The sequence below is a fragment of the Amphibalanus amphitrite genome, unplaced genomic scaffold (genome assembly GCF_019059575.1).
Source record: "Amphibalanus amphitrite isolate SeventyFive unplaced genomic scaffold, NRLGWU_Aamphi_draft 000040F_arrow, whole genome shotgun sequence".
Classification (NCBI taxonomy): domain Eukaryota; kingdom Metazoa; phylum Arthropoda; class Thecostraca; order Balanomorpha; family Balanidae; genus Amphibalanus; species Amphibalanus amphitrite.
In genome coordinates this window covers 700312-722376 of record NW_024881536.1, presented here as the reverse complement: position 1 = coordinate 722376, position 22065 = coordinate 700312, and the positions used below count along the sequence as shown (strand labels likewise).

At 49.2% G+C, this 22065-nt stretch overlaps 1 protein-coding gene across 2 annotated transcripts in view; it reads left to right on the top strand.

Moving 5' to 3' along the window:
- The window catches only part of LOC122374737 (major facilitator superfamily domain-containing protein 6-like), a 56638-nt gene extending 42104 nt beyond the window's left edge, over positions 1–14534 (top strand). For both annotated transcript variants that reach the window (XM_043353680.1, XM_043353671.1), the window contains exons 2-9: positions 3907–4014; positions 5532–5686; positions 7557–7837; positions 8484–8936; positions 9322–9488; positions 10548–10751; positions 11714–11881; positions 12356–14534. In XM_043353680.1, the coding sequence (XP_043209615.1) occupies positions 3907–4014; positions 5532–5686; positions 7557–7837; positions 8484–8936; positions 9322–9488; positions 10548–10751; positions 11714–11881; positions 12356–12564 (1745 nt within the window). In that variant the 3' untranslated portion in view covers positions 12565–14534. The remainder of the gene's footprint in view (positions 1–3906; positions 4015–5531; positions 5687–7556; positions 7838–8483; positions 8937–9321; positions 9489–10547; positions 10752–11713; positions 11882–12355) is intronic.
- The last annotated feature ends 7531 nt before the right edge of the window (positions 14535–22065 follow it).

The following is a 22065-nucleotide window of genomic DNA, read 5'->3' as shown; positions in this document are numbered from 1 at the left end:
GCATCAAGCCAGAAGTATAACATGCCCGTATGACGAATATTTCCACATTGACCATAACAATCATGGCAGTTGCACGATCACGCAGATAATTCGAATAAAGCATGATCGCCAACCAGATTAGCTTTTACAGCCCATGTATGTCCATCAGTTAAGTTAAAAATACAAAGAGTTGAATTAAAGGCAAATAAATGTATTTATATATAAAAAAACACCGACCGCAAAACATCTGCTCACATGTGCATGCAAAGGTCTGGTCCACTTACATTGCGCGCGCAGGGGAAGGGAGGCGTCTCGACCGCGGGTATAGGCACGATTAGTGCGTCCCGCAGGCCAGAGCGGGCCTCACTCACAGCACGAACACCACAGTTCACAGATTTCACTTTTTACTGCACAAATGCTGGAACAGCCCTCGTCGCTGATCCATGCTGCACGGCGGCCGCGCGACAACTGCTGGTTTGAACGGTTTGAAACCGCCGCGCCGGGGCCGGACGGCGACCGCTGATTGGTCCGCCAAGTCTGACGTCACGGGCGCAGCTGACCATGTGTATGCTGACCAGCTGACCAGTACAAGTTAGGCGCCGGTTAACCCGCGCCCCACTGGGGGGGGGGCTATTTATAGCCCCCCCTCCCGTTTTTCTGCCATAACTTCCAAACCGCTTGACGTATCGACGCCAAACTTTCAGTACCTTCGGCTGCATCAATTTGACACCTTGTGTCAAAATTTGAACTTCGTAGCTACCATAGGTCGGCCGGAAATGACGTCAGAGGGACGTCATGTTCGGCCGATTTCGACGCAAAACATTGAACCACGGCAATCGCTCCCAAGAGCTCAGTTTTTAAGCTAGATCCAATTTCTTTGCATGAGAGGACTCAGAATAGACTGCGCTATCAAACTGCTATCTCGGATTTTCAAAATTTTGAAAATTTTGAAAATTTCATATAATGAAATTCAAAATTTACATTTTTACATTTTTTTTCAAAAAGTTTTTGACTTTTCGAAAAAACCGGAATATATGTGATAGAACGCGTTATTATGACTAACTCTAGCAAGTTTTAGCTAAATATCTTCAAAAATGGCCAAGTTATACGCATTATTGCAAAAAATTCACAATTATTAATTTTTCAAATCAATTTTTCAGCACGTATTTGACATCGTACGCCAAAATAAATAGCACCATCGTGTTCCTGAGCTCAAACTGCATCCAATAGACACCTTTTTTGTTGAAAAATTTTAACTTAAAAATTTGACCTTTTTTGACCTGAAAGTGACCTGACGCTAAGCTAAATTCGACTCAAAATGACCTCAAATGACACAGACGACATCAAATCCGAAATCTTTGGCCCAAATGGCCCATAAAACATGTGTCACGTGACCGAGGCATGATATAATATTTTCGTAACCTGTGATGACCTGACCTTGACCTGAAAATCAAAGTACAAGTTTGGTACCCTCAGGGTATCTAGAACATCTGTTCACGAGTGTGTGAACCAAAAATGAGCCTGATCGGACTTGTAAGACGGCGGCCAGAGCCCAAAACGTGAGCAAGACAAAATGCTAATAATTTTTACTTTGACTTGACCTGTGACGTCATCGGTGACCTCGAGGTCAATGAAATTAGGTTTCGCTCGACAGTTTTTCCGGGGCTATCAGACGCCGTTTGAATTTTGACGATCGGCCCAGTAGTTTCGGAGTTAGGAGGGGGGGCTATGAATAGCCCCCCCCCCCAGTAGGGCGTGTTATACGCAGACCCCAGTGGGGCGCGGGTTAAATAACCATGCGGCAACAAGTTTCCAAAACTGGTTAAGAAACAAACGTTGAAACAAATGTAGAGTTGGTCTGGATACTGAGAAGTTAGTGTGCATAGTAACTATTGACTCGTAGTTGTCATCTGACAAGCAATGCACCAGACAACGGCTTGTTTGAAAAGTATCAGTTGGTAAACATACCAAGAGATGATTGGTTATATTACACAAGACTTGTCAATTTGGTTTACAGTGTATGGGCGTTGCATGGAAAGAATGGGACCAAAAGTCGGCATTGCCCCCCCCCCCCCTAATTGAAGGTGTTCCGCCGCTACTGACTGAAAGTGCATTTCCGTAACTGTCTTGTTTACCATAATTATGCCTATTAATTGTTGATTATAAACAAAAGGGTGAATATTACACCCATGGCTTACCTTTCTCGTGGGCATTCAGCATCTTATGGACTGGCACAGCGTGAGTGCCTTCCGTTAGAAGCCTTGTGGGTAGTTATCACATCAAACGCGTGTCCTCGCTGCTGCATGAGAGCGGTATTGAAACGCACATTACATACGTAACGCTGGACATGAATTAAGAGCGCACTATTTTGTTCCTCATCGTTTGGTGTGTTGGCGTCCATATTGGACAACCGCAATGGAACATTTTCATCATACGAGGCAAAAGCTGACGCTAATTTGTTTTGTTTGTTTGTTTGTTTAGTTGGGTTAGGCCCTTTCGGTCGACAAGACCATTGCAGAGCCGGAAGGATGATAGGAATTAGGGGGAGACAATGGTCTGGGCAGGCACCCTAGTGAGTCGCCGGGGCTGAACCCGTCCAGAGGACAGGCCACCCAGCCCCAAGGCACTCACTGCACCCGGCTACGGGGTGCGCTCCCTCAGGAGCAGCGGTGCCGCTCCAAGGGAGCAGCCCGCATGAGATAAAGTTGCCTGTCCAGCCCGGAGGAGGGTTGTGGCGTGGAGGAGAAGGATTTCAGTATCCTGAGGATAGAAGCACGGATAGGTGTGCTAATTTGTTGGTAGTTTTGGCAATAGAGTCAATCATAGTCGGTCAACCGGTTTGGTAACGATCACTGGATTCAAAATATCGTCAGGGACCGGTTCCAACTCATGTAGTGCGTCTTGTACTGTTGTCCATCGAGGAACAGTTGACACTAAGTAGCCGGAATTAACCCTAGAACGCCTAGGGGGGGGGGGGGGTTGTATCAACCCCCCCCCCCCCTGAGGTTTTTTCGAAGTGCACGCTTAACGGCTTGTCGTAGCGGGCTGAAATTTTCAATGCCCTCTGGGGCAACCTTTGCGCATCTTTTGCCGAAAAAAATTGATCGGGTCATGTCAGGTCACGGAGTTATGACGTCATAAGAGGTACAGCCTCCGGCCGGATTTTCACAAACTGAGTGCCAACGCCCGAGGTTTCCTGCCGGTGGTACGGACATCGGTTGATGGATCGTGATGAAACTTCCCATGCATGTTGGGGCAAGTATTGGCTATCATATGGTATAAGAAATTTGACCGGGTCAGGTCAGGTCACGGAGCTATGACGTCACAAGAGGAACAGCGTCCAGTACTATTTTTGAAAAGCGCCCGAACCACTATTTTGCTAATTCTTGTCACCTCAATGGGAATATGCAGCAATATTAGCTTCTATAGGGAGCAAATGGACCTCCCAAATCCAAAAATACAATCAGATTTCAAAAATTTAAATTTTGATTTTTCGAATTTCTGCCGCCGACAGTGACCTTGCCGACTTCCGGCGCTCCCAACGCGCCATTTTTAGAGCTAGGGAAACGAAATACATACCAAACGATAGAGAATTGATCAAGAAACACGATAGTGAAGGTTTCAAGTCGATATCTCCCACCGTTTTGCCGCAATCGCCGCCGAAAGTTGAAAAAAGTCTATTTTTCCGAAAATTTGACCTTTGACCGGTCAAAAGTAGGTCAAATGTTGACCTAGGACCAAAAAATATACCACCAATCGCGAGATCTCGTTTAGAGCAATCCGTTGGTTTTTTCCGCTAAGCTCTACGACCTTTCGTTTCGAAACGCCAGGGGGGGTCGTAACAACCCCCCCCCCCCCCTGGTCGTTCGTGTTATGAGAAATGGCCTGGTCGTGCGAGGGTTAACCATGGTTTGTGTTCTTTTCCAGCTAAACACCTATGGGCCATTGCGTGGGACCACCTGAAGGCCTTCGTTGCCGACCTGCTCGATGTCAGGATGCTGCCCATCAAACTCCTGTTCTTCATGGAACTGGCAGGTGAGGAGGGGTGACAGCAGCAAACCGCCAGAGACCGGTCCTTTCACACGCGCCGCAAAAAGTAGGTAGGTACCTATAGTTTGGCAGCCGAGTACTGTTGGCAACAGGACGGTTTTTGTTTTCGCATTTTTTATCACATTACATTAGCCATATTGGGAGATAGTTGTATGCGATTACCATGGATGATGGGAAGCGCTTATGCGGAAGGAAATACTCTGAGGACAGTGACCATCATTACACTTGGGGCACAACAGCCAATGCACCTGATTCCCATGAGATGAGAAGTGAACAACGTTGAAGATCTTTCCCATTTTACATTTAATGATATTTAATGAATCTCATGCCATGCTATCTAACCGTTGATACTTTTGCTTTAGGAGAGATAGCGGGTGTTCAGTTCGGTGCCAGGGTTTAGGCACGGGTTCAGTTTCGAAAACATCGAGGAACCATAATATTGAGAGAAGGACAAAAGGGATGTGAGGGTAGGTACCTTTATTTTCCATAAGTTGAAATGAGTGAGAAATTTCAGTAGCATCGTATTAAGGCTTGTGTTTATCGTCAGCATTCCAGGAGTCACATGGACGTCCGCGGGGCTCGCAGATTGAAGTCATTGACGAAAATAATAAAAGCGGAGCTAGGATGGGCCCTTGTAAAACTCCCATGGTATTCGGCAGAGGGTTGGGATTGAAACCACTTCAAGCCGGAAGGACTGAGTAGAATTATAATTTGTAATGAGAGGAGGCAGCCGATGCGGTGGTGTCATTCTGGGTCAAATGGGCGCCCCCACACTGCCCCCTGCCCCCGGTGGGCGCGCCGGGGGACCTTATCCTGCCGGTGGGGGCTCCGCCCGGGGGTGCACCCCAGTGACCCACTTGGCAGTCGGCCAAACGAAGCTGAGCCATTGCAACATGACATGTTTGGTGCCCGGGGGCTGAAGTTCGTTCGTTCTGTGTCAAGGTCAGGGTAAGTGGGGCGGCGACTGCTCTGTGACGTGTGTCCGGCCGGCCGGTGTGTTGACGCGGTGTCCGACCTGTGTTGACGGCTGTGTCAGATGTTTGGGTACTCAGTCAATGGTGCGCCGGTAACGGCAGGCTATGTGAGGCTTTGGGAGGCTGTGGGGTGCTTATTGCGTACTTATCTAGCGGGATACATCAGGGGATGTTAATATGTCACATGGTGATAATGTCTCCCCGGGAAAGATACGCGGTGGCGGGACGAAACGCTTGCACAGTTTACACGTCTTACGTGCATATCTAATAATGCGATAAGTCGAACACATAGACTGTTATTTAGTATAAAAGTGAATGAGTGGTCTATAGCTGCTATTATAACTCTTAACTCTCGTATATTTAGACAAGGTACAGAGAAGAGGTTGACGACAGAGAAAACACATCCATAGGTGTTTAAAATTCATAACGTTTTGTTGTCGGTTGCATACTTTTGCCTAACATCGCCACTCGACGCCATTGCTAACTCCAATTGCTGTGCTGGTGACGTGTGACCCACTACGTGCGCAGGTATCGTCACTATCTGGCCGCACATGTCGACGCACATGGCGCACCTGCGGCTGACGGCCGAGGAGACGGGCCTGATCGTAATGCTGGGCGGCGTGGCCGGCATCGTGGCCGCCCTCTCCGCCGGCTACATCGGCGACAAGATGGGCAACTTCAAGGTCAGCGCAGCGGGCGCCGTCACCGGGCCGGTCCGGGGGCACTTCGTAAACACAAACATCATCATCATCACGGCACTAATGTCAGAGATGACCACCTACCCTGTGCCTGTGCTGTACCAAAACTTCTACCAGCCTTAACTTTTCAGAATTCAAAGTTTTAGGCTTCTTTTATTTATGTTGATGTATTTACATACATAAAGTGAGCGCTGCGTTTAGTTACGATGTCCAGGCCCCCAGATTTTTAACCGTTTCCTGTCATCGCTGGTCGACGGTCGTTTCGCTTGACGTATAGTAACATTTTATGGCCTATTCTTGATAAACCGGCCGGCACTATACTGAGTTCCTGACTACTGAGTAGCATTCAGGTGACGGTGAAGCGGCGATCTCTCACCTGCCAGCCCCTATTGTTCCTCTTGTACCCTCACCATAATGAAATCGACTGATGTCATGTCGGCTGCTTCTTGTCTCATACGTAGCGCTATCGAGTTATTTATACCTACATCCAAATGATAACTTACCTGCTTTTATAGCCTTCAGAACCTATAGCTATCGCGAATTACAGCTGTTCTGTTTTAAAACTCCTGTTACGGCTTATAGTCCCATTACCGTCCAGCCGCGCAGTCCCCAAACAGAAGTTTGACTATGCAGTCACCCAGTGACTGACCATTGACCAAGCTGGTCGCTCCGCGGCGCCGTTCGACCACCCTCGTGGTTTGGCCGGGGCAGCGCGGGCCGGCCTTGTCTCTCTTGTGCCGTCCAGGGGGACGGTCCTGTCCCCAGTCCCGTGTCATTCAGGGGGGAAGCATGGCCACCGTATCCTCTCCCTCTCCTTTCAGTCCGCGCTGTCCAGAGAGACTATCAGCTCTCCCTTCCCGCCTCCTCCCCGTCCTGCGCCGCGTACCGTTCAGGGGGTAGTGGCCACCTTCTCCCTGCACTCCGTCCTGTGCCGTCCAGGGGTGACTATCAGGCTCCTCCCTCCATGCACCGTGCCGCCCGTGCCGCCTATACGGATTATCGCCGCCTTCTCCCTGTCTCGCCGACTGCATTCAGCCGGTGGAAGGCAATGCATACAAATTGCACTGGCTAAGGTGTTCTGCTTATCCATTTTGACCATGTGCCAACAACAAAACAGGTAATCGATTGTGTGTCAGTACGTGGGGACTACTGATGAATCGCTGACTGAACAGGCGCCAAGTCTTCCCCTACCGTTTTTAGTAGCGTGGTCCGCGGAAAGTCGTTCCGTTGTCTGATCCATTCGCTGTCCGTTTGGGTGTCTATAACGCTGGACACTCGTCGAAAGTGGTTCTCCTTGCGGTCGATTTAGCCGACTTTATTACCTGCCCATTCTCTGTTGACGCTGCCGGACTTATGCTTTGCTCCCTGTCTAACGGCGGCAATTTTCAGTGGCTCATCCTCATTGGATGACGTATGAAGGCACTGGCGCATGGTATCAACCTCCCATTCCCTTCTCCTCCCCTTCCGTTGGCGGATGCCCGACACCAGCGCCTGCCTCCCCTCCCTTCGGCAGGCGTCCGTACCTGCATCTGGCGCTGCTCACAGAGGGACTGACCTCTCCCATCCCTTCCCTCCCCTTCCCTTCCCTTCCCTCCCCTACCCTCCTCTGGTATAACCTGGGTCTCGCGCTGCTAAGAAGGATTTACCTCCCCTCCCCTCCCCATTTGAAGGCCTGCATGGGTCTCGCGCAACGTACAGAGAGACTGCTCCCTTCCTCCTTCCTCGTACCTGGGTCTGTCTGGCGTCTGCTCATGAAGGGACTGAGTACTGACCTCCCGCCCCTCTCCATTTGCAGATGTACCTGGGCCTGACGCTGCTCTAGAGGGACTGACCTCCCGCCCCTCCCCATTTGCAGATGTACCTGGGCCTGGCGCTGCTCATAGAGGGCGTCGCCGGCGTGTGCCTGGTGCTGCTGCCGCCGGCCGTGCAGCAGGTGGTGCCGCCTGGCGACGCTTCGCTGAACCACCACTGCGTGGACGACTACCTGCACATCAACTGGCGCATGGAGAGCTGTGAACCGCACTTTAGCCTGGCCTCGCTCAACGTGACGCTGCGGGAGTGCCGGCTGTCCTGTCACAGTGTGAACGGGAGTCAGCCGTCGGTGGGCCAGCTGCACTGCGGAGACGACCCGGCCAGGTGAGAGTCAACGACCCCTGACCCGGCCAGGTGAGAGCGAGTGACTCCTGACCCGGCCAGGTGAGAGAGCGAGTGACTCCTGACCCGGCCAGGTGAGAGTGGAGTGCCTCCTGACCCGGCCAGGTGAGAGAGCGAGTGACTCCTGACCCGGCCAGGTGAGAGCAGGCGACTCCTGACCCGGCCAGGTGAGAGAGCGAGTGCCCCCTGACCCGGCCAGGTGAGAGAGCGAGTGACTCCTGACCCGGCCAGGTGAGAGCGAGTGACTCCTGACCCGGCCAGGTGGGAGAGCGAGTGACTCCTGACCCGGCCAGGTGAGAGCGAGTGCCTCCTGACCCGGCCAGGGGAGTGCCCCTGACCCGGCCAGGTGAGAGCGAGTGCCCCTGACCCGGCCAAGTGGGAGAGGCGAGTGCCTCCTGACCCGCCATATTTGATGAACGTATTTGATGGAGGGACGTGCATCCACAAGCTGGTTTGATGTGCCCATTTCGCATTTGTAACGACACTATGGGATCGGTTACGGTCTCGGAAGTCCGAACAGTGTCGTGGCCTGAGTGCAGTAACTGATGCCGTTTTCTTTGTTCAGTCCGTGTAACACGTCTAGCTGCTCGGTGCTCTCAGCTCACGCGTCTTCGTCTCTCCCTCACAGCTGCTCGGTGCTGTTCCCGCCGCCCAGTCTGGCCACGGGCGCACCTCTCAGCGTGCTGATGGTCAACTCCACCGACAACTCGACGCGGCTGCACGCGGTGCCGGCCGGCGGCGGCGGCGCGCGGCCCGTGGCCTGCCCGCCGCCGGCCCTGGCCCAGTCGTGTCGCCTGCAGTGCGCCGACGCGCTGCCGCTCTCCGTGGTCTGCGCGCCGCGGGACGACCGGCAGAGCCACTCACTGACGCTGTGGCTGTACGTCTTCCTGCGCGTGGTCTACTCGTTCTGCCTGGGCACCACGTACACGCTGATCGACACGACTGTGCTCTCCTACTGCGCGCTGTTCAGCGTCGACTACGGCTTCCAGCGACTGTGGGGCACCGTGGCGGCGCTCATCGTCTCGCCGCTCTCCGGAAAAATCATGGACCTCTTCAGCACCGTCGGAATGATCGAATTCAGGTGAGGCGCCGAGGTACGATCCATGGAGCTATGATGAAATGGGGAGGGGTGGGGGCCTTGGCCCGGGATGATGTGAATAGACGATGTTATTGGTTTTGCTTGTTGATGCTTTTTTCCGATTTAAGGCTTGCCTTCGAGCTGCCAAATGTGTTTGATATTCAAGTCGTTGAAGTGTCAAGTGCTTTTACCCTCTTCTGAAGCGTCATTTTGTTATTATAGCTTAGAAATATGAAGACGCTCTGATAAACTGATTTTTCAGTGTGTCTGGTATCTCTTTAGTGAATCAGTACCTATCAAAATGTTCATGTTGTATCGTTCAATTGCCCCATAGCCCATTTTTAGTGAATCACTGACAACAGTTCCCCACGACCCGTTGTGTGCACAGGCCCGGTTTCTATACGATGGCGGCGTTTCGGTTCCTCTCACTGGTGGTACTCTACTTTGTGAACATCGGCTTCCGCCACAGTCCCTCCGGGTCGCTCTTCAAGTACACGATCAAACTCTTCCAGAAGATAGAGCTCACGGTGCTCTTCCTGGTGATGCTGCTCACAGGTCAGTGACCTTTCTGGTCAGAGGTCAGTGACCTTTCTGGTCAAAAGTCAGTGACCCAACTGCAGCGTTCGACGCGGGGTCCAGGGGTGGCTTTGAACGTAGCCGAATTACAGGGATTTAACTACATCAGACGTCTTTGGGTCCGTGTCAAACCACAGCTGCTGTTGCGGTGCCCGTGTTGTCCAAGTCCGCAGAGAGACCTGATCATAGCCTTGTGCGGTCCATAGTCCAAACATGAAGAGGTACACAGCTGATAATGCTTTGATCCTGTTTACGTCAGCTACCGACGACCGGGCTCACCGGCCCGACCGGCTACTTATACGAGCTGCAGCCTAATCCCACAAATAACGCGGCACTTATCACGGAAGTCTCGCCACGGCCATAACTCATTTCTTTGTGTCAATTAGAAAGTGCCCATTGGCAGTCTGAACCGAGGTTATTCGTGGTCATCTTCGCCGTGTAGGGGAAGTCATGGATGTAAAAGTAATGATTATCTTAGAATGGGTGAGATTTAAAAACAAAAAGATCCTTTTAAAACTCATCTGGTCGTCTCTCGCAATCTTCTCTCTGATCTATCTGTCCTCTCTGACCTCTCTATATGCCTTTCTAGCGGTCCTTCTGCCGTTTCCGCTGCCGCTGTCTCGACCCATTGGACCGCCCTTCCGACATTATTCTGTCCGCTCCTCTATGTTATCTTATTTAGCTGCATATCGTCTACAGGTTAGCCCCAATTAACGACGAAGTCACACATTAAAATTGCGTAACATAAATACGCGAAAAACAACATGACAAGAACAATGAACATGCACACTATAAAACCAAGTGTATGTATGTGCATACGTCCTATAATGGCGAAACATGCGAGATGACATGAAAGCCATATGTATAAAGAGAGTCGTGAAATATGCCGGTCTGCTTCCGCTAAAGTAAAAACGCATTCCAACGCGCTGACTTTCAGCCTCACCGTCTCTCTATCCGTCTCTCGATGTCCGTGTCTCTGACCGCCTCTCTATCCGCCTCCCTGCCCGCCTCTGACCGTCTCTCCGCTCTGCGCCGCAGGGATGGCCGTGGGCCACATCGAGACGTTCAGCTACGTCTTCCTGTCGCAGCTGGGCGCCAGCGGCACGCTGATCGGCACCACCATCACGGTCGGCAGCGCTGTAGAGCTGGTCATGCTCTCCGTGTCGGGACTCTGTATGAGCGCCGTCGGCCAGGTCGGCCTGATCGTGCTCGGCATGGTCATCTACGCCGTCAGGTTGATAGGTAGGTGGCGCCGCTCGAAGGCGCTTAGAACCTGGAAGCAAGGCCCTATATACCCCTGGAAGCGCCTATCGGCATGGACCGAATGGATGGCTGATGGAAATGAAATGCAGTAGTGGGCGAACCGTCCATAAATGAATGAATGAATGAATGGATGAATGGATGAATGGATAAATGAATGAATGAATGAATGAATGAATGAATGAATGAATGAATGAATGAATGAATGAATGAATGAATGAATGAATGAATGAATGAATGAATGAATGGATGAATGGATGAATGAATGAATGAATGAATGAATGAATGTATACATGCATTCATTGAATTGTATACCTACATTCATTCATTCATTCATTCATGAATGAATGAATGAATTCATCATGAATGAATGAATGAATTTAATAATCAATTTAATCAATTTAATCAAATAATTGACGAGTGTCTCACTGTTTGGGCTATTCGCTGATTGTTGACCCGAGCCTGAGGGTTGAATGAATGAATGAATGAATGAATGAATGAATGAATGAATGAATGAATAAATACATGAATACATGAATGAAGAAATAAAAAATAGATGCATAAATAAATAAATAGATAAATAAATAAGTGAATGAATAGATCAACAGATAAATAAATAAATAAATAATTACATAAATAAATAAATAAATAAATAAATAAATAAATAAATAAATAAATAAATAAATAAATAAATAACGAGCTAACTAACTAAATGAATAAATAAATATTTAAATATATTACTTTATTAATAAATGGATCAACATTAAATGATTAACGATATCCTATAAGTAAAATAGCAGTGCAGTCAATCTCCGACAGTAATGACTGTACAATGTGCGAATAATAATGAGTTTTTACCGCATGAACAAGAAATCAATTAGTATAATTGAGCACGCCTTTTATAATGGAAGCAATGCTGACGAGTGTCTCACTGTTGGGGGCAGGTTATTCGCTGATTGTCGACCCGAGCCTGAGCCTGCTGCTGGAGGCGCTGGACGGCGTCAACAGCGGCCTGATGAACGCGGCCGTGGTGACGTATGCCGCCTCCAAGGTGGAGCCCGAGCTGGTGGCCACAGTGCGCGGCATCCTCGGCTGCTTCCTCTTCGGCGGCGGTGAGGCACCGCCACTCGGCCATCGCCACTCATGGGAGGGGCGTGGTTTACCGTAAAGGGACGGAGGGCTCCGTGATACTCTGAAAGAACGGCTTATGTAGTGTGTGAACTTCGGTGTTCATTCATCCGGTGTATGGAAATGATGTTTCCAATGATGAACTCATTCCATCTCCGCCATCCATCTATCCGTCTTACGTCTTCCATCCGCTCTCCAGTCAACCTCGCATCAGCTGATAGCTGGAGTGGTCACCTTTGCCAGCAAACCTCTGCAGCTCCATTCGAGCTTATTTGTTACGCCTTTTTTCACCACTGACCTTCGCCCCTCCAGTTCGCCGCTAGTATGATCACTGTCCCCTCTCGCTAACCCCTGACCCTCTCGCTGACGCCTGACCCTCTCGCTGACACTGCCCCCCCCCCCCCCCCCAATTGACCCCGCCTCCCTCTGACCGCGCCCCCCTCTCTGCGCTGCCGCAGGTCGCGCGGTGGGCGCTCAGCTCGGAGGGTACCTGGTGGCGCGATTCGGTCACCGGGTGGCGTTCCGGATATTCGCCGGTGTGGCGCTGTTCGCTGCCGCGGCCTACGCGCTGTTCCAGCTGGCAATGCGTCGGCGACGCTCCGGCGACTTCCAGCCGGCCCCGGCCGACTCGGTCCGGGGGTGTCCGGCCCCGCGGTGTGCGGCCTAGGGGAGGGGAGTGGCGGCCCCGCGGTGTGCCGCCTAGGGGAGAGGGAGGGGGCAGCACCGCGGTGTGCCGCTTAGGGGAGGGGAGGGGGCACCGCGGTGTGCCCCTCATAGGGGAAATGGTGGGGAGGAGCCAGTCGACACACTGCACCGCCTAGGAAATGTGGGTGCCGTAGGGGAGCTGTGCAGCTTAGGAGGAGAATTTGTTGTAACTGGGAAGACTTAGTCTCATGAGAGTGACTGGGCATTGAGCAAGAGATAGATGCCCCCTGAGATTGCATATAAAGGCTGTGCGTAAAAGTAACTTCTGAATTTTGTCAATATCTTTTCATTGAAGCATGTGTGATATACGTCTTCCTTGGGCTGTTGCGAATGATGTTGTAGAAAGTAGAAAACTATCTCCCTGAATTTTCATGCTCAGCACCGGGAGATTGGATGCATGTACAACAACATGTAGCATGACAAATGTTGAAGGCCTTGTCAGAAGTTCCCGATGTCTTCGGGAGCGGAATAAGGGGATCGATCGTCAGAACGCGGCGCTATCAATCTATTGATGTTCCCTGGGAGCCCACGTGCCTTATTTGCCCGAGTTTGAGCAGCTGCAGATGGGCAGCTCATATTTACGGCGCCGAGAGTAAAAAACATTGTCCGAGCTGCGGGAAGGGACCTAATCTAAAGTTCCAACTTTGACTACAAAAGGTTTTAGTCAAGTGATCTATCTTTCCAAAAATTTCCAAATCAATGACCATATTGAATATTCCACTTTAACTTTTTGTTTGGTATGTTGTAAAAGACCTGACAAGTTTGTACATTTTGTTGCGAATTGCGAATCTACCAGAGACAGTTTTATGTTGTTTGATCTTTTGAAATAGTTGGAACAAGTCCTTAGGGCAGAACATGCTACAAAATCAGTACATCTAAAGTTTGTCTTTGTCGTTCTCTGCTGAGCCGCTCAGGTTAGTCAGGGGTCATGCTGCATTTGCTGGACGGTCCTGTGCGGTACGCACAGAGCCTGTGTCGCTGTTGCTGTCCTTCTCACCTGGGGACGCCACTGCCTTCCACAGCCGGCAGCGGCTGCCGCTGGTGGGCCTACACCTTCCTGGCCTTAGCCGTCTTCCTGTACAGGGTCCCTAGGTCTGCCGGTTCCCTGTATACGCACAGGGTCCCTGGGTCAGCCGTCTCCCTGTAGGGTCCCTGGGTCAGCCGTCTCCCTGTATAGTCTACCGACCCAGCCGGAGCCAATCTCGCTGACTCTGTAATGCGTCCGGTGCCGGGACCAAGTAATCAAAGTACATTAAACCGTCCACACGGATGTGAGGGAATGCTTTAATGTGATGCGTTTTAGTGGTGTAATGTATGAATTCGGTTTGTCGCTATGTAACAGGGAAACTAATGGTAGCTGCGTGTCTAATGGCGACTAAATGTGCAACAGATGGGCATTTGTATGATGATAAGTGGCTGGCGTAAATCATTCGAGGCAGATATGTGTTATATATTTTTGTAGATATGATTGTTTCATATATGGATTGGTGATTTGTTTACCACTCCGCTCCTCGTTTTACGTGTCCTGTTAGCTCGCGTGTGATTTTGTAAATGGTGTTTCAAATGTATCAGGCCACTCGATCCGTGGCGCTGCGTGTCGGGACTCATGAGGTCATGTTGGACTCGTTTGTAGGTATATTTATATATTACACCTTCATGGTGGAGCTTTCGCGGAACTTGGCAATGACCTTGTTAATATCACTGATGCCAACGTGGGACCAAGCTGATCGTTCAGGGAAATAGAGGGCATTATTGTTGCGACCATATCTACACGTCTCGTGATGTCTGCCAAACCACAGGGATGTGTGCACTGTGCGCTCTAAACGTGTGCGCTGTTCAGAATGTGTGCTGTTGGTAGAATGTGCGGTGCGTGCATGATTCTGAGTTTTGTGGTGGTGTTCACGGCAGCTACGAAATAAATTGATTTATATATTATTGTGTTGCTTCTACATTTTTTCATCACAGAAACCAAAGTATATGAAAACACTACAGAAACATATGAACTGCCCGTACTTGTATATATAATTATATATACCATAAATACTATAGAGGTAACTGCCAACTGGCGGAGTTTATGGCAACTTATAGTGGAGGGGGACCGACCTAACAGTTTGACGTGGGTCCGGTAACAATGCTGTTACAAGATTGTTAGATGGTTGTCACAGCGTGGAAGATATGGCGTGACAGCGATGTTTTGCGGAATCCGGAGCACGTTGTGATACCGATGAGCCGAGCGTAAGCATGCTATGGTAGCGCCGCCGGTACCTATCCTCCAAATTAATGTTTCCACAACGTTTTTGAATCGTAATCGTAGCGCTCCAAAAAACCAGGCCTGCGGAGTCGATGGATTTTCGGCGACTCCGACTCCGACTCCGACTCCGGCTTTCAAAAACCAGCTCCGACTCCGACTCCGACTCCGGGCAGAATTGTCGACTCCGACCGACTCCAACTCCCGACTCCGACTCCGCAGACGTAGCAGGGCTGCGGAGTCGACACAGATTTTCGGTGACTTCGACTCCGACTCCAGCACGGGTTTCTAAAATCGACTCCGACTCCGACTCCGACTCCGGTCACAACTGTCGACTCCGACCGACTCCGACTCCGACTCCGACTCCGACTCCGCAGCCCTGCCAAAAACGCTGAAACAATGTTCCAAGAACGATCTGACAATTAACCCGCGCATGACTGGGGTATTTTCCATAACGCGAGTGCCTGGGGGGAGGGGCTCTCCAGAGCCCCCCTCCTATCTCCAAAACTACAGAGCCGATCGTCAAAATTCAAACGGCGCCTAATAGCTCTGGAAAAGAAACTGTCGAGTGAAACCTATTTTCATTGATCCCGAGGTCACTGATGACGTAACAGGTGACCAGGTCAGGTCAAAGAAAAAAAATTCAGCATTTTTGCTTGTTCACATTTTAGGCTCTGGCCACCGGCTGACAAGTCCGATCAGGCTCATTTTTGGTCTACGCATTCCTTGATATAAGTCTTAACCCTAGAACGCCTAGGGGGGGGGGGGGGTTGTATCAACCCCCCCCCTGAGGTTTTTTCAAAGTGCACGCTAAACGGCTTGTCGTAGCGGGCTGAAATTTTCAATACCCTCTGGGGCAACCTTTGCGCATCTTTTGCCGAAAAAAATTGATCGGGTCATGTCAGGTCACGGAGTTATGACGTCATAAGAGGTACAGCCTCCGGCCGACAGTTACCAAACGTGTGCGCCGAATCCCTAGGTTTTCTGCCGGTGATACCCACATTGTTTGATGGATCATGATGAAACTTCCCATGCATGTTGGGGCAAGCATTGGCTATCGTGTGGTGCAAGAAAATTGACCGGGTCAGGTCAGGTCACGGAGCTATGACGTCACAAGAGGAACAGCGTCCGGTACTATTTTTGAAAAGCGCCCGAACCACTATTTTGCTAATTCTTCCCAGCCAACAATTTGCCGTTGTTACAACGTCGTTTAAACGTTGTCAAATGGTTACCACAACGTCCCGATTTATCGTTGTGACAACGTAATTTTGTAGACTCCAGACAACGGCGTGACAACGTCATCCGACCATGCATTTGAATGTCATCACAACGTTTCTGTAACGTGGCCGTGACGTCCCAAAACTGTTCTTACAACGTCCCGCCAACGTTATGAAATGTTTTCTGTAACGTACCAACAGTGTTTCTGGAACGTTGTCACCACGTTTCCGCAACGTGACTACAAGGAGTATAGAACGCTTTGGCAACGTCTCTGCGACGTTTTTGTCACGTACGCACCACGTTGTCGCTACTTCGTATTGCCGTCCCTGCGACCCTGAGTAAACGTCCTAAACATTTTCGCAACGTCCTCTCAACGTGTTCGCAACATACTCAGAATGTGTTTCCGACGCTCTCTTCCCGTTCTCTAGACTTGTAAAAAGGCATGTAAGAAGTGTATATTTCAATACATCACACAGGTCAATTTACAAAAAAAAAAACGACAGCGGCGGCATCGGTGATGGGCATGGGGCCCAGGGGCGCCCCCATGGGGGCGTGGGACGGAATTGGGTTCTACCGGCTCTGGCGCTAGCCGCTAGCACTCCAGAACTGGTGGAATTTCACTTCTTCACTAACCCTCGCTGGGAGGATCACTCGGCGGACCGTTAGGCATCGGCTCATTTGCGGCCTCGATGTCCCTAGGCAGCTGGCAGTGCTTGACTAGACGGTCTGCGCACCCCCCGTTCCGGTCGCAGCTTCCGGACAGCCACTTCGCTACCGCATTGCCGACAGTAGGCCTGCCACAAGGCGCGCTGACGAGTTGCAGGACGTCTGCGGGAAGACATGAGGGAAAATCAGACATTCAATTCATGAAAAAATCACAAAAATACCTGCACCACTTTCCGTAACAGTGCGACAGGCTAGATCAAACATGTCAACACCTTAGAGGCTAGAGCTACAATGAACTATAGCCTAGACCGCACGATATTTCAAGGCACAATCTTGCAAATGCTACTCGTAAATGGTAATTACCAGTCAAAGCAACAATCGCCTCAAACGCAGACAACTGGCGCTATCTTTATCTTCCAGCTATCTCAGCCGCGCCCGCCGCCGGCCCTCGCTGCTCGCTCGCGCCGCGTACACTGCGGCTCGGCCGGCTGGCTCTGAACGCCGGCCGGTGACACTGACGTCACGGCCCCTCAGGCGAGGTCAGGGCGCGAGCCACCGTTCGCCTGAGTGGCGGCCCGCGTGGCTTGCTGGCAGCCGCGGATAACAGCCGCGTTTACATAGGGATAGTTGCAAGCCTGTAGCTCTGCCTGTGATGTTGCAAAACATGCCAATGACGCTTTGCAATTTGCACATGTTATATATATATATATATTTATATATATATATATATATATATATATATATATATATATATATATGCAACAAACTTATGCCAGATTAAATATAGCGAACAAACTAATAAGTGACGTTTCGACTTTTTATTGCTAAAGTCTGCCTCAGAAGTTAACTCTGGCAAGCCATATCTGCTTCTGGCGCAGCAAAGACAAAACAAGGCGAATCGCAAAATACACATCTACACACAACGAGCAGAAACAAGCATGGTCCTCCGGTTTCCTGGAAATTCAATTTCGGCTGTATCCACCAGGTGCAAACTACCCCACCTAGCCCTATGCATCCGCAATAAAATACGGTGGATATATCATTAATTTACCGCACCATCGTCGGTACAGTCAACGGGCGCAAATCACACAGTCGACAGACAGCCCGCAGTACACCCGTGCTCTGCGGCACAGCCTACTTGTCAGGCAGCCACTAAGGATTTTGATTAAAATGCTGTACCATCGTCAGTACAGGCATTGGGCGTAAACAACACAGTCATCAGGCAGCCCGCAGTACACCCGTGCTCTGCGGCACAGCCTACTTGTCAGGCAGGCACCTGAATACCTGACAAGAGCCCTCGATCTGACGTTTCTAAGTACTATAGCGAACTGTTTCGAAACGGAATAATGCGATAAACTGCCTTAGCGATCCGACTATATTCTTTAGCCACAGAGTAAACATTTGGCGAAAACGGTGCTGGAGCGGGCTACAACAGGCCCTCTACGTACTATCTAGTAGCGGCACAAATATATATATATATATATATATATATATATATATATATATATATATATATATATATATATATATATATATATATATATATATATATATATATATATATATATATATATATATATATATATATATATATATTAACCCTCGCCCTGGCAGGGGGGGGGGTCGATGCGACCCCCCCCCTAAGGTTTTTCGAAGATAGCGTAAAAACGGCTGCGCGCAGCGCCGCCAAATTTGGCACAGCCTATGGGGCAACCTTTTTACATATGACCTGAAAATTTCAGGTCCGGGTGACCTTGGGTCAGGTCACCAGGTCAGAAAAACCGGTACAAGGTCATGGTCAAATTTCAATTTTCTTTTTGCACCTGTCCAACTCACAGTTTTGCACTGATTTCCTTCAAACTTTCAGGATGTGCTAAGTTCACCAAGTTGTATAACATATAGTTCGGGTTTTTTGAGGTCACTGACCTGAGGTCAGTTAGAGGTCATTACGTCGTAATGTTAAGCCTATGGGAAAATACTAAATTCGGAAAATACTGGAGATATCCGCTTCGTTTTATCACTTTTGTGCTTTCAAACCACAGTATACTTAACAGCAGGTCACTTGGTGCTTCTTTGTTTGGTGTATTTATCCATGGGTCAGGTCAAATGAGGTCAACTGAGGTCAAATGACGTTTTTGCCAATAACTTGGCACATAATGACGCTAGAGCTTCAAAAATGGTATCATTGTGTTCGTGGTGATCAGCCGAATCGAATGATATGCGATATGATGCAATTTGGTTAACTTTAACTTAATTTATTAATTTAAGTTTACTTAAAATTTAAGAAAAACTTTAGGTACACTTAAGCAAGCTAAAAAGTATATCATTCGACGCGCCTTGACGTGCTGAGTTCACTGGTGCTTTTCTTTTTGCTCTATCTTAATTAGATCAAAAGTTATAAGCGAAAAACTTTTGACCTGTTTTTAGCGAAATTTTTACATTTATACCCCCCAAAACCCCCCTAAATATTGACCTAGAGCAACCAAATTTGCACAGGGGCGAGAACTCCAGGGGGCCCACCTACCTACCAAATTTGGTGTTTCTAGGTGCCATAGGAGCCAATCGCGAGGGGGGGTCGCATCGACCCCCCCTGCCAGGCCGTGTTATGAAAAATGCCCTGCCAGGGCGAGGGTTAAAGAGAGATAGAGAGAGAAAGGTATCAGAATTTACTTGTAAAAACACCGCTAATTATTCAGTACCTATAATGTCAAGGTTGTGAAAAACCGTTTTAACAACGTGTTGGCGACCACCAGCTGACAACGTGAACAGTCCAAGTGTTAAAATATGTCAAATTTAACGATGAAAGCTTAATATGCGCATTGAAAGTCAAAGGAAATGCATTATATGGCCATATATGTCACCATGCATTATCAAAATAGAATGCTGCAAGTGCGCGGTTGCTGCAACGTACCAATAAAACGTTGTCACGACGTTTTACCACGACTTTCGGACCAAACCATGGCTTCACAACGTTCAGAACGTTGCTACAACGTAATTAAAACGTAATTTCGCAACTTACCGAAACACGACGTTGTGACAACGTTGTAGTAACGTTTCCTGTTAGCTGGGTTGTCACCTCAATGGGAATATGCAGCAATATTAGCTTCTATAGGGAGCAAATGGACCTCCCAAATCCAAAAATACAATCAGATTTCAAAAATTTAAATTTTGATTTTTCGAATTTCTGCCGCCGACTGTGACCTTGCCGACTTCCGGCGCTCCCAACGCGCCATTTTTAGAGCTAGGGAAACGAAATACATACCAAACGATAGAGAATTGATCAAGGAACACGATAGTGAAGGTTTCAAGTCGATATCTCCCACCGTTTTGCCGCAATCGCCGCGGAAAGTTGAAAAAAGTTTGATTTTTTCGGAAAATTTAACCTTTGACCGGTCATAAGTAGGTCAAATGTTGACCTAGGACCAAAAAATATACCACCAATCGCGAGATCTCGTTGAGAGCAATCCGTTGGTTTTTTCCGCTAAGCTCTACGACCTTCCGTTTCGAAACGCCAGGGGGGGGGGTCGTAACAACCCCCCCCCCCTGGTCGTTCGTGTTATGAGAAATGGCCTGGTCGTGCGAGGGTTAACCCTAGAACGCCTAGGGGGGGGTTGTATCAACCCCCCCCCTGAGGTTTTTTCGAAGTGCACGCTAAACGGCTTGTCGTAGCGGGCTGAAATTTTCAATACCCTCTGGGGCAACCTTTGCGCATCTTTTGCCGAAAAAAATTGATAGGGTCATGTCAGGTCACGGAGTTATGACGTCATAAGAGGTACAGCCTCCGGCCGACAGTTACCAAACGTGTGCGCCGAATCCCTAGGTTTTCTGCCGGTGATACCCACATTGTTTGATGGATCATGATGAAACTTCCCATGCATGTTGGGGCAAGCATTGGCTATCGTGTGGTGCAAGAAAATTGACCGGGTCAGGTCAGGTCACGGAGTTATGACGTCATAAGAGGAACAGCGTCCGGTACTATTTTTGAAAAGCGCCCGAACCACTATTTTGCTAATTCTTGTCACCTCAATGGGAATATGCAGCAATATTAGCTTCTATAAGGAGCAAATGGACCTTCCAAATCCAAAAATACAATCAGATTTCAAAAATTTAAATTTTGATTTTTCGAATTTCTGCCGCCGACTGTGACCTTGCCGACTTCCGGCGCTCCCAACGCGCCATTTTTAGAGCTAGGGAAACGAAATACATACCAAACGATAGAGAATTGATCAAGGAACACGATAGTGAAGGTTTCAAGTCGATATCTCCCACCGTTTTGCCGCAATCGCCGCGGAAAGTTGAAAAAAAGTCTATTTTTCCGAAAATTTGACCTTTGACCGGTCAAAAGTAGGTCAAATGTTGACCTAGGACCAAAAAATATACCACCAATCGCGAGATCTCGTTGAGAGCAATCCGTTGGTTTTTTCCGCTAAGCTCTACGACCTTCCGTTTCGAAACGCCAGGGGGGGGTCGTAACAACCTCCCCCCCCCCTGGTCGTTCGTGTTATGAGAAATGGCCTGGTCGTGCGAGGGTTAAATACCCTGAGGGTACCGAACTTTTACTTCGAATTTTTAAGCCTCGCCAGCACAGGCCATTTTGAGTCCTTTGACGGCACAAGTTGGTGCGATCCCCCCCCCCCCCCTCGCGTTTGGCCCCTGATGGAGCTAGAGCTTCGCGGAAAAACGAGCGTGTTGCCCGTCACGATACGAAGCCAATGAAACCCAATTTTAAGGTCCTAGGTCATCGGCTGACCTTCCAGGTCAGGTCAATGACCCAAAAATCGGGAATATCGGGACCTGTTAGAAAGTCGTAAAGCGTGGCTGCTACGGGGTTTTCCGGGGTGCTGATCACGAGTATCGTGTTGGTTTTGATCACAGATGATGTCGTTAACCCGCGCCCCAGTGGCGGTCTCAGCCAACTTCGCCCTAGTGGGGGGGGGGGGGGGCATATGTTACCACCCACCTCTAACTCAAAAACTAAGACGGCTAGAAAGACGCGGTAAAAAGCAGTCGATAGCTCTTGATGCGTACGTTTGAAAGTATTTGGTCATTTTTCATCTTAGAGCAATATTAGGGTCACCAGAGGTCATCAAAGGTCAAAATTTGCTAATTGTCATTACATTTTTCAGAAAACATGCCATTATCTCAGGAACTATGATAGCTAGAAAAACGCTGCCGGAAAAGCAATCGATAGCTTTTGAACTCTTCTTTTGATAAGGTTATCATACAAAATGACCTCAGGTCAACGGTTTAGCCTCCAGAGGGCAAAAACTCCAAAAATAGCTGTTTTTACGAAAAGTGTTTTTCGACAATAACTTTTGACTAAAAAAAAGC